This window comes from Pelmatolapia mariae, linkage group LG10_11 (genome assembly GCF_036321145.2).
Source record: "Pelmatolapia mariae isolate MD_Pm_ZW linkage group LG10_11, Pm_UMD_F_2, whole genome shotgun sequence".
Classification (NCBI taxonomy): domain Eukaryota; kingdom Metazoa; phylum Chordata; class Actinopteri; order Cichliformes; family Cichlidae; genus Pelmatolapia; species Pelmatolapia mariae.
The window spans coordinates 60,274,555-60,293,158 of NC_086236.1; the positions used below are offsets into that span (position 1 = coordinate 60,274,555).

An 18,604-nucleotide genomic window follows, 5' to 3' on the forward strand; every position below is an offset into this window, starting at 1 on the left:
TCACAAAAAATGTCTGCAGGAATTCACACGTGGTGGAAAGTATATTTATGAATATATATAAATACTCAAGTAGTAGAATCATTTGGATTATAATTTTGACTTGCAGCTTACAAAAGGAAATGTCTTGTCAGGGGAACTTCTCACTTGATTGGACTGTCAGAAGTTCCAAAAGCAAATTTCACCTCAAAACTTTGACTTGAATTTTAACAAATATTCAATAAGTGGCATAAACAGCCACAAAGGCAAAGAAAATTTGCGTAGTCGGATTTCATTTAACTAATTTCCTACCAACGTGGCAACCTTCAAGGCTTAAAAATATAGTAAAACCAACCCAAACCCCCCAGAAGAAACTGCAGCTCCTCGAGTGCTGTGACTCCAAACACGAGTCACACCACACAGACTCCATGTTAGCATGCCCAACTTCACCTTACAGCTTTACCTTCATAGCATGTACAGGGGTGAATTTCTTTATAACTTTTGTACTAAATCATGACTTAAAATGAGGGTCGAGGTTGCTGCAGCTGGTAGCTGCTAAGCCTCACCCTGAACTGGACCTCTCTGCTGTTTTTGTGTTGTTGGTGTCTTTTGAAGCATTATTTAATAGAATTAACTGACAAGTATTACGTCTTGTTGTGTAATTATTTATAATAACAGACAATTCAAGATGTCCATCCTGGTTTTATTCAGTGAGGTTTTATTAGTCTGTTATTTAGTGCTAAATAGTAGGTATATGTGTCTGTGTATTAAACCCATGCAGTCTACGGATCTGGTTCAAACTTACCACCATCTCATCCAAATGTGGTTCCTTCTTATCCAAGAAAACCAACACAACGCCAGCACTAAAGTTTTAGAAAGGCTCTCTCAAAACAGTTTGTGATGTCATAGCGGGGTGCACCCGTCTTTTTATACAGTCTATGTTCCTACCAAGGATATTACAGGTAAAGCTGGATGTGGACAAAACATTTAGGTTAACTAAAATTAAAATAAAATTAAAAAATTTTAAAAAAGCAAACTTGGAAAACTAAACTAAACTAAAAGTATAGAACAAATGTCCTTAGTTTGGGGATTAGGATTAGGGTGCGAGTCAGCTGCTTTCAATGATTAATGTTTATGTTGTAAAATCTGTACTGATTTTCCTAAATCTTACCTCTGGCATTTCTTATAAATAACAACATAAATAAGAAAGACTAAAGCCAACGCAGAAAGTAATAAAAAATCTAAACTAAAGCTAAACTGAAATAAGCAAGGACACTCTGGAAACTAAATGAAACTAAACTAATTTAAACTGTCCAAAAGAAATAAAAATAAAAATGAATAAAAACATAAAAAACTATAATAACTCCGGTTCTTTCCACATTTTGTGACCCTTTGAACGATTCCAAGCTTTTTGTTCAGAACCACTGAGCTAAACTGTACAAATTACTAGTTTTACGTTTTTTTTATTAGTTAAAACTGTTTCCTGAACCAGCTACAACAAGAATAGGAGACAATTTTGTCTTCAGAGTGTTGTTTCACATACATTTTAATGCTAATACCTGAGCCAAGCTGTTCGATGAGAGGAGAAGTCATGCAAACTCTGCAGGGTTGTAGAGCTTCACAGTGTTTTTCCATGGCTGTAGTGGTACTTTTATTAAAATATAGAGTCTGAGTAATCATTCCACCCAGATAATGCACTCATGCTGACTCCATGTCATCTCCCTCCAACAGGTGTGTGACAGCGAGTGGCATCATCTTTCACTCAGTGTCCAGTTCCCATCAGTGACCCTTTATGTGGATGGAGTGACCTTTGACCCCGCCCTCATCCACGACAACGGAGCCATCCCGAACCCCGCCCCGCGTCAGCGCATGTTCATCGGTGCCTGCTGGGGTGAGACTAACATGCTGCGCGTTTCATCTCAGCTCAAAGAAAAGCTTTACTTCCTGTCTGAAAGCTGCGAGCAGCAGTTTGAATCCTCGTTTCCGTTTCTCCATCCCTGAAATGTTGTTTAAACCCAACATCAGCAGAAATAGCAGGATGCAATTTCTGGCAAGTTACGAGTCCTCGTGAGACATCTCGAGACAGGCCTCAGAGACGTTTCACACCGCGCCGTTTCTCCCCTTCATTTCACTCAGTTATAATTCACTTGATGCATCTTGTCTTTGAGGGCTAATAATATAACTGACTTATCAATTATTCAGGGCAGCAGAACAACACGAAGGCCAGACAGCTATCAGCCACTTACACCCGAGCCGCTGGTTAAAATGGGAAGCTCTGGCTGCCAATTAGCAGTGAAAAACACACACACAGTCACTCTGTTTCCTGCGTGGCAGCAGCTGCTGCCAGATAATGAGGAGATGCTGCAATTTTTGAAGATTGTCAACAGTTTTCCTGCTGCCTGTGTTTTTTATTCTCCCTGTCAATCTTTGGTACCCTCAGATTTCCTCTCGCTTGCTCTTCAAGCCCCTCTCGACTGAAAAGTATTTCTCGGAGCGCCTCATTGTTTTCTGTTTTTCTCTTCCCCCTCTCTCTCCCCGCTGCGCCGCTTTCCCTGCAGAGCCTGAGGAGAAGCAGAAGGAGATACTAAACAACACCATCCCAGAGGGTAAAGACTCAGGTGACCTTCTTGTTTCACACTGTTGTCAGCGTGATGGTGTGCGGTCTGCCATTTTGCTGTGTCATTGCTGGTGTAGTTGAAGTTTCATGGGATGATGTTATGTGTGTTCACACCTTAGTGAAGTATGTTGGCAGTTACCATGGCCTGTTGTCTGGGGTGACGGTGCGTCCTGGCAGCGTGGAGCCTCACAGCGTGGTTGAGTGCCTGTACGCATGCAGGGAGGGGCTGGACTTTGGCGACCTGGAGACTTTGGGCTCTGGCATGAAGGTAACAGCTAAGGGAGCTCTAGGCTGCCAGATCACACACCTCCAGTTATTCCCGTCTGGGAAAGTCACTTAATATCCACATTTCAAACACATCTCTTCTACAGCATGCCGCCCTTTATTCTCCAAATCTTTTTTGGCTGATGCCGTGATGGCTGAGGTTGTTTGTGGTTCATGGTTACTTTATATGCAGTGCAGCTGGGATATGACAGAGACACTGCATGGAAATAAACAACATTATCCTTGAAAGTACAAATCGTATAACACTACAGTAAACTGTAGAAAAAAAATCCTTAAATGTGGAAGATGAATCTTAATTTTTCAATAAAAGACAAATACTGCATCTTTCTTGTAAGTTTTTAGACCTGTGTTTAACGATACAGTATAATTCAGCTCTTTTTCGGCTTCTGAAGTCCTGAAATCCTTGCAAACTTAAAGTGTCTCATATAAAAATCCCAAATGTTCACTTATTGAGGAAAACATCTGGATATCGACCATTTACAGAAAAAACACATCAGTTTATCCATCTTTACAACATTCCCTGTGTTTGGGACAGCGTGGCATTGGAGTGGTTAGCAATGTCGCCTCATAGTGAGAAGGTTTCTGGTTCAACCCTCAGTTGGAGCCTCACTGTTTGACACTTGGTTTTGTCCAACCTTCTCCCACAGTCCAAAGACATGTTAATTAGTGATTCTAAATGAATATATGTTTAGGCTGTGCTTTAAGTGCTCAGTAAGTCCAGAAAAATACTGTATAAATTCAAGCGTGTTACATCATGTTTTATAATTCACACTTGTGTGCTTAGTTTGTTAAACAGGTTCATCTTCGGTGCAAAAAAAAAGGTTGCAAACGAGGTCATCCCACACTTAATGTGCACACACTTAAGTCTTTCTTTTTTTTGCTTGGTTGAAGACACAGGTGTAGCATCATCACAGCTCACCTGAGCAATGCTCCGACACTTTTTTGCTGTTTAAAGACAAAATGAAACAAAACAAAAGAATTGAAACAATGTATTTGCTGTTTGGATAATCCATATTGATTTTTAAGCTTTAGTAGCTCCATTCATCACCAAACATTTGTAATACGCGAGCAGATAAATGTTCAATAACTGCCCAAAGTTATGATTTTGACCTCAAGTAGGGGTGGGCAAATAATTTCCCTAAGAGGCCACGTGAGAAACTACGAATATTATGAAGAAAAAATCCACCTTAAATGCTATGGTCTTTGCTTTTAAAGCAGAATTGTAATTTCAGTCATTTTCTTCTCTGTTCTGTAGCTTTTAAGACTAAAAAGCAGCAACATGTGCTTTAATTAATTAGGAGGATGCTAGGGATAAGGTAAGATGGAGGTAGATGATCTGGTGTGGCGACACCGAAGGGAGCAGCTGAAAGACGTAGAAGAAAAACATACTTGGCACCAGGTCCATTGATATTTGTGTAGTCATAGTTGATGTATGTCAACCATAGGAACAGTAGCTACTTAACTCTACAAACAAGCCACTGCTCAACCATACACATGTGCATGTTGTTTGCTTTGATGCTGAAAGCAGAGCTTGCAGACACCTAAGCAAAGATCTGAGTGTGATTTTTGTCCTCTAGAATATACAGTGGAACCCTGACTTACGAAATTAATTCGTTCCAGAGGGTCTTTCGTAAGTCAAAATTTTCGTAAGTCGAAGCACCTTTTTCCATCGCCTTTTGAGTGAGGCGATGCTGGCTGAAGACGAAGTTCTTGGTGGAGGAGGAGGTGGCGGAGGTTGACGAAAGCATACATATGCATGCATACATACGTACGTGTACATGTACATAACATTATGGAATTTAATTTAATTTTTTTTTAATTTTCTCTTTTATCTATTTCGTTACACGGGCATGTTGCCGTACCAAGGGCAGAAATATTGCCGTTAAGTGCCTTCGTAACTTGAATTTTACGTTAAATGGGGTCTTCGTAAGCCGGGGTTCCACTGTATTTGCACTTAGTTACATAAGTAATTGGACAATGACACTTTTCCTTTGTAATTTTGCCTCTGCACACCACTACATTGTGTTTAAATCAAACAATCAGCATGTGATTGAAGTGCAACTTTCACTTTTAAATCAAGTGGTTTAACAAAAGAACTGCACTCATTTAGGAATTACAGTCATTATTGTCTAAAGTCTAAAGGGATGCTGATGCAAGTGAAGGAGGCTCCAGATACATGACATGACATGACTCTCTGCGTGCCATTGTGACTTTTTTTCATCATAATATTTCCAACCATGAATTTTTCTATTTCTCCTGCAACCTTTCATATTATTTACAGGAACCTGACCACTGATGTTGCAAGGATAATGGAGAGTGTAGTACCAAAACCCCTGAAAATGGTTTTGTTTTGTTTTTTGTTACATTATACGTTTTGACTTCATTGTAATTTTCCACTTGACATCCCTACATTGTTTTACAGTGAATATTTACTGCTGCAGAAGCACTGAGGCAGATACTTAATGCCCAAAATGATGACGAAAACAGCTTAACTGCTGGACATGAGTCAGGCTCACTCCTTTTTGTATGAAAACTGCTGAAAACAATTAATGACATTATGATGAAAAAGTATTCCCTTATCAAATCAATGGTCAGATAATGGTCATAAATGTGCCCACTCTGTCGTTCTAGTGAGTAAAATAGACTTGTTGTTTAAGGGTTAACATGAACGGTCCATACCTGCCGGGAGCTTTGATGTAAATTAATATGAGCGTCCTTCTCTTTTGACCCTCCAGGTTCACGTGAACCCCAGCCAGTCTGTGTTAGTGCTGGAAGGAGACGACATCGAGAGCTTTAACCGTGCAGTGCAGCAGGTCACATACAGAAACTCTCTACGCTTCGCCACCCCTGGCGTTCGTCCGCTCAAGCTTACCACCTCCCTCAGGTACAAAAACACAAAGATGAGTGTGCATGAACCTCAGTAATATTACATGTAAGACTGAGTTATAAAGACGTGCTGGTTTCACACTCCTGGGCCAGAATGTAATTTAAATGCAAGGATGCAATCAGGAACCTCCTGCAAGACAAATTTGCTATCTGACTACATTCAGATTGTCCTTTGAGTGGAAACAAAACATTCGTGCTATTTAAACAGAATTGGAGAAAAGCAGGAAACAAAGAGGGGCAGTGCAAGATGACAAAGGCAGAGAGGAATATAAATCAGCACACTGGAAATCTCCCAACAGCAGAAATTGAGTTTGAGCAGCTGAACTTGTCAGATGAAGTGTCACTCACTGCTGCCTTCTCCTCTGACATTGAACTCATCAAACGTGGACCACGCCTCGGCTGTGATAAGGACTGACGTGTGATGAAAGAGGCGATTACCTAGTGAACAAGGTGTCTCAAAGCAAGCGATAACAGGGAATATCTTATCTCTCTTATCCATTCAGCCACCCAGTAACTGCTTTGGTAAACTAAATCTTTGGGGGGGGGGGTTAATCGTTGTTCTTTATTGTAAAGCAGCCATTAAATAATTACCCAAATGGAAACGTTATCTTTACTATTTGCTGTTGATTTTGTCGTTGATATGCACAACACACCGCTGCTCAGCTCCCGCATAGTCCGCCTGAAAAATAACCCACATCGGTTCAGTGTTAATCATACTGAGTCACCTGGCTTGGAGATGAAAAGCACACAAACTCTGTTTCCGGGTCAGTGCTCCGCTGTGCTTAACAACTGTGAACCAGCTCCCAGGCTTTAGCAGCCACTTTTAGCTGATGAAAATTTAATTCAGTCAGGCAGAGCGGCACATATACTTCGTGGTATATTGTGAATTTATACTCAAAATAGCGTCCCTCCCGACAAATCCCATCTGATCAAACTCTAGTGCAGATATCCCTGTTGCTGTCTTTATCGGCTGCTGTTTTAGACACTTGTTTATAAGATTATCATCCTTATCAGACCAAGAGTCACACTGGAGATTATTTTCCCCAACTAGCTGCTTTTAAGTTCCCATGGATTCAAGGTCATGCACAGATTTTTTTTCCCTCTTAGTTTCTGCTTTAGTGTGCTGGAGTTGTTTTTATTTTTTCTTTACTTGAGCATGTTTTATTGCGTGTGTGAAGATTAGACTGATTTGAGGCCAGGAGTTACCCAGATGGCTGAACAGCAGGCCCTTCTGGAGAGGCTGATAGAAGCAGCTGCTCCCTCTGATAGCGGAAATATAACACACAGACACACACACACACACACTTACACGTGCAGCTTAATTCCCTTTCAAATACGATGCCGAATTTTAGTGCAGATGAATAAATATGTGTTATCAGTCTGCCATCCATCTGATTTGCTCTTCTTTTCTGGCAGGAAAATTAAATTTGTAAGAGCGGAGCCGCTGAAGTTTGACATTTGCTCTTTTTTTAGTGTCACAACAGACAGAAGTTAACATGGCTGTGGTGGAATTAGCAAAAGGAGATAGCTGTAGATTTAGATGTTTTTGACATGATCATTGTGACTCAACACTAGGCGATCAAAATGTCAGGACAAGAGAACAAATTCACAGTCGTGCAGCAGCAGAGCACACCAAGGGTTGTAGAAAGGTGGTGATCACTAACAGTTGATCTAAGAGTAGGAAAATGGCACAGTCTGTTTTCCTTTATTCCCATGGTGCTTCACTCTTTATTGATGTCGAGGAAAGCCTTAGAGCTTCATGTGAAAAAAGGAGAATTGCATGATGTTCACCCAAGACATCAGTTCACACCGTGCACATGGAAATGTTGCAAAATTTGTGTAATTATAAAGCTAATTCTTAGCCACAATTATCGCAGGGCGCAAAGAGCTTGTTGTTTATTTCTCTAGAGGTGTGTGAGAGAACTACTGCATGAGTGAAGTGAAAGAATACTCTGTACAATGTCTGATAAATTGTCTTAACTCCCGTTACTAGAGTCGGCATCAGTTGTGTCCCAAACCCTTAGGCCCTCGACTATTTTTTGCGAATGTCACTTTAAAAAAAACATCCCCTGATCAGTAAGAGGTCCACAATTGTATGGTCAAAAGAAACAACTATAGCCTCAAAAAAAAAAACAGGACACAGTGACATATTTAAAAATTACAGCAAAACTCAGACTTTTTACTTCTGGTCCATTAAACTGTACTGAATGGCTCAGTCGCACGGCTCAGTTGCAACTAGGAAATGTTAGTAGTTTCTTACTGCATTGAATGTTTTTGCTAGCAACCAACTGGTTGCCCATAGAGTGAACATGCAACCTCCTTTAATCAGAGGGAAATGGTACAGGTTGCCTTCATGGAGGCAACCTGAGTCAGAAGGTTTGCAGATAATTGCAGTCTAATTTATAAAAGCAGATGAGCAAAACTTGTTAATGACACTTTTCTTTTCAACAGAGGATTCGATTGAACTGGTTGTATTCTAATCACATTCGTCTAAAAATAAGGAGAAATTTCTGCCTTTCTGTTTCAAATCTGAGGTTCCTGCTGGACTCTGAATAAAAGGCGTTACTGTGAGTTTCTGTGTATTTCAACTGCAATAGATTTCCTATTAAAAGAGAGTTTGTCCTTTCCCCTGTCACCTAGTGCTTCCTCATAGGTGGACGCTGATTGTTGGCGTTTTCTGTGTATTACTGTAGGGCCTTTATCTTGAGGCAACTGTTATGATTTGACAAGATATAAATATTATATTACAAAAAGATTACATTTCAGATCACATCCAGTTGAGAATTCATGGCAGACTCACTCTGTCTTATTGCTGGTTTGTTGCAATTTGGACACACCAAAGTTTCTTTGAATACAGCAACTGACTGCACGTGGTCACAGACCTGTTCCCCATCTTCAAAGAAACTATTTCAGTGCCAGCGAGAGTTCGATGTACATTCACAATAGTTTGGGCCATGCTGCAGTCTCCAGTCACTGTTTCTCCTACGGTGACTGTAACATTAGGGAATAAATTACATAAATTTGACATGAGGTAGGCCTCAGTCGCACAGGTCTAGAGGGATGGTCGTTTACCCTCTGGCAACCATAGATCGTAGGGAAAAGTCTGTATTTCCCAGCTGTTTTATGGTTGTTTCTACTTCAAAGAGGGTGATGAGCTAAAAACCTCCTTTTGAGGTCTTTGGTCACAAGCAGATCGTCACAATCGTGTCAACAATGCCAACTTGTCTGTAAAAACTCACAAGCGCCACTGAAACTTGACAGTGTGACACAAACCAAGAACAGAGCATGTTCAGCTTCAAAGTAAAAGTTATGTCTTGTTGTGCCATCAGTGCACATTTTTCCCCGCGAATGGTGGTTTCCAGGGGTTGCCAACTGGCCTCTCAGCCTTTGTGACTGAGACCTTTGTAATTACTGATGTTAGTGGACTGAAAATTCTCAGCTGCATCTCTGCATGATTTAATTTAACTAAAAAGAAGTTTGAATCACAGCCTCTTCACTGAATGTTCAACACCCTGAAGACTTCTAAAAAAAAAAGAGGCACACTTAATAACTGATGGAGGTTTAATGTCAGTAAAGGAACCTTGACTCTCCACCTCAACTGCTGGCAGTCAAGGTGCCTTGTGGGTAATGTAGGCATTGTGTTATGTAGCGCTGAAAGAAATTGTGGAATAAAAAAACAAAAATATATCTGGATCTGATGCATCTGTTTAGATATTTTTTAAAAACTGTTGATTGTTAGTCTGACAGTGTTATCGAGGGAGTACTCCAAAACCAGTGACCTGTGAGGATGATGGGCAGGAATGTGTGAATCAAATCTCACTGAAATACAAAATATCTGCCACATGGTGACGCAAAATGTAAGAAGATATCATCAAACTTAAGATTCATCCTCTGTAAACCAGGCCACTACCTGCAGAGATATTTGAGTCTGGACCAAAGCAGTGGAAGTTTATTTAGCATACACCAAAGACATTACCTCCCTCTTACCCCCCTGACTCCCTGCCAGATGTTTCAACGAGGAGAGCTGCCTGTCCCTGAAGCAGCTCGAAGGATACTTGGTGGTTCTCCAGCCTGACGCTCCTCAGATCTCTCTGTCTGGGGTTGGGCCGCATCTGGCCCGTCCAGCTCCTGAGTTCGAAGGTCCCCGCGGTGTCCCTCTCTTCCCCGAACTCCGGATCGTCTGTTCCCTGTCTCATGCTGTCAACACAGCTGCACAAGGGATGGAAGGTGGAGGTGAGTCACCCGTCGTCTCTAATCTGATTTAAGGAGATTTAACAGCAGATTCTGTAGTCTGCACACATTTCTGTCTGAAAAGCGTTAATTGTGTCATTATTTGAGTTTGACCTCCAATATTGTCTGCTAGCTCTGATGTCCGATGCTGTCGCTCACACTTTGGATGGCTGTGAGGTGCAACCACTGGGGGAGGAGCTAAATCCAGAGAGAGAGGAGCTTCTGGTAGACATGGATGTTGTGCGAGAGAGAGGACTAGAAATCATCAATACTACTGCGTATATTGCCATCACAGGTACAGCTGTGCATACACCTCTGTTTTTTAACCAGACGTGCTTTGTTTAGGTATGAGAAGTTAGGCAGACTTAAGGACATAAAACCATAATTTATTAGATCATTTGAATTTACTTGTTCCCATGTCTCTGTTTTAATGTTCCTCATATATTTCCCATTAGCATTTCAGAGTTCAAACTTAACCTTCTTATTGGTATAACTTGGTAAAAAGCCCTCATTATAATTAATATATTAGGTTGCCATGAAGTTTAAAACAAAAGCTAACCATCTGATAAGAGAGAGTGACTAATCAGTTACTCCTTTTTAATCTCCTCCCGTTATTTCTCCTTTGTCTCTGCATTGACTTCTTGTCTTTATTTCTGTGCTGTCCTTTTTCCTTTGTTTGTGTTTTGCACCTCCACCAGGTGCCGAATCTATCTCTGTGTATGAGGACGTCCTTCGCTCTGTCCGCTACCGACTGGCTAAAGGCTCAGCTCGCTTTGAGAGACGATTCCGCCTGTCCTGTTCTGAGATGAACGGCAGATACACCAGCAACGAGCTGACTCTGGAGGTGAAGATAACCATCAGTCAGTCACATAAGTCTTTGTCGCTGTCAGAGATGACAATGCCAAAGACTGATGGTCACGTAGCATCAGTCTTTGGCATAAAATGACATAAAACCTTGTCTGTATCAGCCGTGAAAGCTAGAATCTAATTATATGCACACAACGTTGTAATTCAGGTTAGACCTACATTCTTACAGTTTAAATGAGCCACCACCAACAGCCATATTTGCTGTGGAGAAACAGGCACTTTTATGAGTTTGCCTGTAAGGCAGCATTAGGAGACGTGTGCTCACAATTTGGTGCCAGATGGCTGGATGGCAAAGGACAACATTACTGTTTTTGCCTTCCGGGTGGACATGTCCCAGTAGCTCTGATATTAAATGAAAACTATGGATAAGGAGTTATTGCTGACTTCCAAAACACTAGCCATTCTCCTCTGACTTCTATGGGGGCGATCGTGGCTCAAGAGTTGGCAGTTCATCTTGTAATCGGAAGGTTGCCGGTTCGAGCCCCGGCTCCGACAGTCTCGGTCCTTGGGCAAGACACTTCACTCGTTGCCTACTGGTGGTGGTCAGAGGGCCCGGTGGCGCCAGTGTCCAGCAGCCTCGCCTCTGTCAGTGCGCCCCAGGGCAGCTGTGGCTACAGTGTAGCTTGCCATCACCTGTGTGTGAATGGGTGGATGACTGAATGTCCTGTAAAGCAGTTTGGGATCCATAGGGCGCTATACGAATACAGGCCATTTACCATTTCTAGCATCAACAAGGCATTTTCTCCCAGAGACACTTATGGTTATGTAGGAAAACTCCAGCAGACCAACAGTTTCTGTAATACTCATCTGTTGGACACCAACATCCATGACAAATTCAAAATCACTTCTTCTTTCTTCCCTATTTTGATGCTCTGTTTGCACTTCAGCAGGTCGTCTTGAGCATGTTTCAGATGTTGTGAGGGAGCAACGCAGTTTAACCACACAGCCAGTGAAGTCATTCTTTCTTCTTCTCTGTTTTTAATTCCCTGTAGGTGAACTTCCTCCACTCTTTGGACAGTCTGTACCACCCGTCCCACCTGCTCGCTTCCCAGCAGCAGTTCCTCCATCCGTCCCACCATGCTGGAGAGTTGAGTGGACACACCCTACCTAATCCACATCGCAACTCAGGTGACATTTCCGGGTTTTCTTTAATAGCACCTTTTTCAGATGTCTTAAAGTCTTTCACCATGAAAGACAAAATAATATTGAATACCAAAACATATAAGTAATTAAAACTAAAGTAAATATAAATTGGACTTAAAAACAGCCCAATGGGTGCTTTTTCCAATATTTCTTTTAAAGGTGACTAAGATCTACAAAGATGTTACAATTTAATAAAAAACAATGGCAAAAACACTTCCTACCTTATGGTGATAAAATACTGCAGTAGTTTTCGAAAGTCTGTCCAAACACGCAGACCTCTGAATGTAATCACCAGGATTTAATCTATATGATAAAAGAGCCTTTGGATTTGGTTACAGATATAATGTGTAACCTTATCCGGTGTCAAACATCTGGCCTGGGTGCAAATTTGGCACCCTTTCACGTATTTTGCACCAGGAGCATTTTGTTCCAAGTTGTTAAGGATTGAGCACGTCATGAGAGTGGGTTAAAGTGCTGTTTTATCCATTCAAAGGTCTGAATCATCATGGCTTTTGTAGACGTCTTACTGACACAAAGGCTTTTATGTGATTTACCACAGCAGGATTTCTTTCTACAATGACAGCAGACTGACTGAATGTGGAAAAAAATTGAGACATCTTTGACTTTTTCTTTTTTTTAAAACACCTCGGGCTATTCGTCATCTATTTTGTAAATGAATGTTTCATTCACTGTGAACGTTTTCACTCATTTGCTGTAAAAGAAAGGGAAAGGGTTTCGTTGTAGGGTGTTATGTAATGGTTTTACTACTCCAGCCCTCTTGAGATCAAATTAGCCTGTGTTTGAACCATAATCTAAAATGACTGTACGGCACCTGTATAGTTTTAACATTTAGCAAACAAACTTAATTTTATTACTATGAACAAAATTAGGTTGTACATGTGGAAGTGAGCATTTAAGGCAGGAGGACAGCACACATACAGATGACTCAGAATTGAACTACAGTGCTCCCCATGTACCCCATCCATCACATGTTTTAATAATTCTGAAGAACAACAGCCACACGAGGCATTGGGTGCCCCGGTAGTTGTGATCAGTTAATTGCTGTGGGACTTTGTTATTTCATAGGGTGATAATTGGAAAATTGTGGTGTGATTCTTTAATCTGATTGCTCTATTTTATTCCAGTGGTCCCAGGAGCAGCCACCGTCATCATAATGGTGTGCGTAGGTTTCCTGGTTGTGATGGTGATCCTGGGAGTTTTCCGAATCCGCTCAATCCATCGCCGTGGTGAAGGAGCCAGAGGCGGGGCTAAGGAGGGCAGCAGTCAATGGGACGACTCTGCGCTCACCATCATCGTCAACCCAATGGAGGTAATAAAGATGTTTGATTTTCATTCTTTGTCTTATGTTGCCAAAAGTGTTTGCTCGTCTGCCTTCACACGCCTGAACTTGAGTAATACCGCTAATAGCTGACTGTGAAATTCAGAGTATTCCCTCCAAAAAAACAATAATTATTGATGTGATCACACTTCTTCATCCATTTCTTTTTTTCCCCCCAGTCCTACGAGTCTCGTATGGGCATCTCTGCCGACACGGAGGGCGAGGGGGAGGAGGATGAGGAGGTAGCAGAGTCGCCTGACGACGTGAGTGATGACCAGCGAATCATCATCAAGAAGGAGGGTAGAGACGGCAACGCCCGCCGCTACTGAGCCACATGTATCTCTGCACCCGTTCTCATGGAAACCACAACCCAGCTCACCAGTCACACACTCCAACACTTTTAATATCAACGAACGACTAGTATAAGGAATGTATGCTTACAAACACGACGCACAATGCAGTCACCGTAATACTCCTGCCACCCAACGCCATATGTGACCTACAGCCAACAACAGGCTGCCTCCACCTAAATGTTCAGTGGCACAATGTATACAGCTAATGTAATTTAACCACCTGATTAAACCCCACCAAATTTGTATGTGGTGCACCAGTGCTAAATCACAAAATGGTCATGTGTCTGTATAGTGTAATACTGGTTGAATGAGACTGTTTTGTTTAAAAAAAAAAGAAAAAGTAATAATAAGATTGTATTCTATCTTTTGTTATCGAACACAGAATGAGATCTTTACAAAATGGAAACAGGGACAATTTGTTGCAACATGTAGGCCTCGAGTAGATCTGTAGACACAAGCCTCGATCCTGACACATCTGTTCATTAGACTAACCCGAGAAGTCTGCACAAGCCCTTTTCTCGCTCTTTGCATCCTCTCCTGACACATTCCTCGGCCAAGTCCAAACACAGAGTAAAGACAGTGGGGTCAGACATCACGGGGTCACGTATTCATGATAAGCTTGCAGGTGTTTTGCTTTTGTTTCTGTGAGAGCACTTTATGTTTTATTAGGAACTTATTTAGCGTCCACTTCATCCTTAACCCAAGCTGGCACTTCTGCAGCGCTCCAAGAAGGCAGACTGAGAGCCACTCGGTGTGGTTTCTACTTCAAAATCGAGTCTTCGCAAAGTTTCAGCTCGTGACACAAAATGACAAAACATCACCACGTACAATAAAGCTGGTGTAACCTGACCTCTGAGCCCCCCCTCCCACACACACACAGTGACCGCTGCAATGCCTCTAAATGACTCTGACTGCACTGTTTGACTCACTGCACACTGCTCTTACAGTAACTGCAAGACACCACATGCACACACACAAACAGAAACACGCAGACACACTCCATAACGCTACCCGTGCTGTTTCCAGAATGTCCGCTCAGCTTGGGCAGTTTTGATTGTATTGATTGTAATGAATTTTCTGTACATACGATGATGACTATTATGATATTATTGTTATTACTATTATTATTGCAGCCACTCTTTCTCTTTATCTGCACATTTGGAGAGAAAGCTGATCATCATTTACTTTTCCCCATTTGAGTAATCACCTTAACAGCATCGAAAAACAGTATAATAATAATAATAATAATAGTAGTAGTGATAAGGATGATAATCCCTGGCTTGATGAGTGTCTCTTAATTTGTGTGTAATATTGTTGTAATTTAAGAACTTGTCGATATCACAGAAAAAGGAGGGCACATCGTTGTGATACCAAGAAGCGTCTCACTCATTTCATCTCGCGCACTTCTTGCCGATTATTTTTCACATTTCAAAATATTTCTTTCTTATTTCATTTGAATTTGATTTTCACTACATCTGGTATTTTTGGTTTAATGAATGTACAACCGTGTGCTACTCCTCACCTTTCCCTACCCCACCGCCTTTTCCCTTCACCCCTCCCTCACTGTCCCTCTGTGTCTCTTGCTGTCCGTCTGTGTAGCCTATCAATGTGCAGTGCTAACGCTGTCAGTAAATAAAAGCCTGTTGTTTTTGAGTGTGATGTTAAGAAGGAATAAACATTGCATTGATTAAGAACTTATATTATTACTATGTTACTATTCAAACATTACCTGTAATTATTGATACAATGACAACATGGATTATGCTGACTAATTGTTATTGAGAACTGTCAGAAAACATTGCAAAATTCATAATAAAAACACTATATGACGTCTCCATGAGAGGGTTTTCTTGTTAGAGTGGGGTTTTCATGTAAATAACAATATTGTAAGTATGACTTTGCACATGAAATTTAACCCTGAAGATTTAATCTTATATTACAGATTATGATATGATGATTATAAAATCTATCGTCCGCACAGCAGAGAAACGCCGGGGAACTAGAACTAATATTACTAATAATAAAGACAAGACTACAAATCTGAAAGTCAAGTAAAAACAAGGACCAAACAGTCAATATATGTGTGAACTACCCATGTCTGAAGAAGGAAGCAGAGGTTATAGCCATAAAGCAAACAAACAACAACAAAAGTAGCTCACACAATCATTTACCAATTTAAAAAAAAAGAAAAAATATCAAATGAAAAGGGAAGGTCGGTAGAAAGTTTCATCAGTGGAATAACAAAAGATTTTAGGATTGGAAAAATATAGAAAATCATTCATGCAGCAATTCTAGACAACAGCTAATAAATAAATAGACATATACTTTAAAAAGGTAACTAGAGTAGAGAACTGCTCAGAGAAATAACAATTTCGGAAGTTTAGTTAAAGGTTTACATGAAAAATTCAAATATATGAAAAAACTTTGAGATTATAGTCAAAAATTCTAAAGATCAGCGCATGTTTAGGATATTTAAAAACACCAGTTTTGGTTAAAAGGAAGAACACCCACTTTCAGTTCTAAGGTTTTTGTATCTGGACATAAAAAATAATGTAAATGGTCTGCATTTGTATAGCGCTTTACTCAGTCCCTAAGGACCCCAAAGCGCTTTACACTACATTCAGTCATTCACACACTGGCAATGGCAAGCTACATTGTAGCCACAGCTGCCCTGGGGCGCACTGACAGAGGCGAGGCTGCCGGACACTGGCGCCACCGGGCCCTCTGACCACCACCAGTAGGCAAACAGGGGTTAGTATCTTGCCCAAGGATATTTGGCATGCAGCCAGGGGATCGAACCACCGACCTTCTGATTAGTGGCTGACCTGCTCTGCCACCTGAGCTACAGCCACCCCAATGTAGTCCTTAGCAGTTCTTAAAACGAGGTAAACACAAACTCAGATGAATAAAAACCCAACACGTGTCATTATTTAACAAAAACAAAACAGTGTGTGTGTGTCTATACTTCTTGACAACACTGCTTCAGCTCATTGAGGTCTGTAGGCATTCATTTATCCACAGCACTCTTAAGGTCTCAGCACAGTATTTCAATCAGGTTGAGCTCTGGACTTTGACTGGACCATTGCAACACTGTGATTCTTTGCTTTTTTTTAGCCACAGTGTTGTAGATTCCCTGCTGTTCTTTGGTAAATTGTCCTGTTATGTGACTCAGTTTATAAAAAGCTCTAGCTGTCAAGAACATGACCTCACATTGGATTCTCTTTTATATATAAAAGAGTTCATGGTCAGCTCAAAGACTTAAAGGTGCCCAGGTCCTGTGCCTGCAAAACAAGGCCTAATCATCAGCGCTTCACTGCTGTGTTTGGTAGTTGATATGAGGTGTTTGTGGTGATAATGCTGTGTTTGTTCTCCACTTTGGTGTTGTCTCTCCAAAGCATACTGTTGCAAAAGCTTTGTGGTTTGTTCAGATGTGACTTTGCAAACAATAGCCGTGCTGCCATATTCTTTTTAGACAAAAAGACGTTTTCTCCTGGCAACCCTTCTGAACAAACCATACTTGTTCTGTCTTTTTCTAATTGTACTGTCATGAACTTTAACATTCAACATGCTCAAAGAGGCCTGCAGAGTCTGAGGTGTAGATTTTGGGCATTTTGCAGTTTTTCTGAGCATTTTCTGAGTTTTACACTTTTAAATTATCATTCGATGGGCAACAACAACTGCTTCTCTAAGATCACTGCTAAAATCTTTCCTTCTTGACACTGTGTTAACGCACACAGACCAGCACACTGCCATAACTTTTATAGAGGTGATCAAATGTTATGGTGATCAACTAATCAAGGGCCTTTTGCTCAATTAATTGATCATCAGCAGAAATCAAACTGAATAATTGGCTGCTCCCGGCTGCTACTTACCCTCTTAATTACCATGTACTCAGTGGGTGTGCTTATTTTTTCACATATTGCTTCTTCTTTTTAGCTTAACATGTGTGAAATAAAAAAATAAAAGAATTCAGGAACTGTAATAAGCATGATAAGCCAAGGATTATCATAATTATTCTAAACCCAGATGAAAATGTTTTCACTTTGAACTATGTGGAAGACCTGAACTTGGCTGTTTGTGTTAGTACCATGTGGTAAACCTGCCACAGCATGATGTGAGGATTATTTTCCTTATTAGCTTGGCACAAGCATCAGTTACATTTCAACCTTTGTTACAGTACCGCACCAGATTTCTGTCCTCTGTGGCTGCTTCTACTTAAATAAATGACAGTAAACTGAAATAAAAAGCATTCTGATCCTTTTTTAAGCAAAATGATCAGTTCAGCAACATCAAATTTACATTAAATGTCGTACAATTCAAAATTATCTGATCATGTAAAACTGACACGTACTTAAAATGTGACACACAATGTAAAGTCTAAGGAGCTTGGAAAGAAAAGCGTCTGGACTTCTTTAAGTTGCTTGAAGACATTTCACCTCTCATCCAAGAAGCTACTTCACTTCACACAATGTAAAGCTCAAAGTTTTATATAACTAGGCATTACATTGTGTGTTTTTCTATCCAGGTATGCTTTTACAGTATTGGTGACGTGTTTGGGATCAGTGCTGAAAAATGAACATATTGCAATTCAGATGTTTTCCAGATGGTACTCTATGCCTTTCTGTGTTCATAATTCCATAAATTTGGACAAGATCCCCAACACCACTGGCTAAAACGCAGCCCTAAACCATGACAGAGCCACCACCGTGTTTTACAGATAGACTCACTGTTGTATGTCTCTCCTGACATCCTCTGTATATCCTCACATTTGAACCAAAGACCTGTTGCTACTGATTTTCATTTCAGTTCCTGCGTAATTTGACACACCTCAAGCTTTTCTCCTTCTTTTCCCTTCACTAACAGTAGCTGGATTAACTGAAGAGCCAGATGGATCTCTCATGCCCTGTG

The 18,604-nt window shown here is 40.8% G+C and overlaps 1 protein-coding gene across 3 annotated transcripts in view; it reads left to right on the forward strand.

The window, feature by feature from the left end:
• clstn3 (calsyntenin 3) overlaps positions 1-15,531 on the forward strand; it is a 32,297-nt gene extending 16,766 nt beyond the window's left edge. For 2 of the 3 annotated variants that reach the window (XM_063484647.1, XM_063484649.1), the window contains 10 exons: positions 1,708-1,867; positions 2,535-2,594; positions 2,713-2,861; positions 5,614-5,762; positions 9,771-9,997; positions 10,128-10,289; positions 10,693-10,838; positions 11,854-11,989; positions 13,150-13,334; positions 13,523-15,531. In XM_063484647.1, the coding sequence (XP_063340717.1) occupies positions 1,708-1,867; positions 2,535-2,594; positions 2,713-2,861; positions 5,614-5,762; positions 9,771-9,997; positions 10,128-10,289; positions 10,693-10,838; positions 11,854-11,989; positions 13,150-13,334; positions 13,523-13,672 (1,524 nt within the window). In that variant the 3' untranslated portion in view covers positions 13,673-15,531. The remainder of the gene's footprint in view (positions 1-1,707; positions 1,868-2,534; positions 2,595-2,712; positions 2,862-5,613; positions 5,763-9,770; positions 9,998-10,127; positions 10,290-10,692; positions 10,839-11,853; positions 11,990-13,149; positions 13,335-13,522) is intronic. The other variant, XM_063484648.1, reaches the window with a different exon arrangement.
• Positions 15,532-18,604: the final 3,073 nt, after the last annotated feature.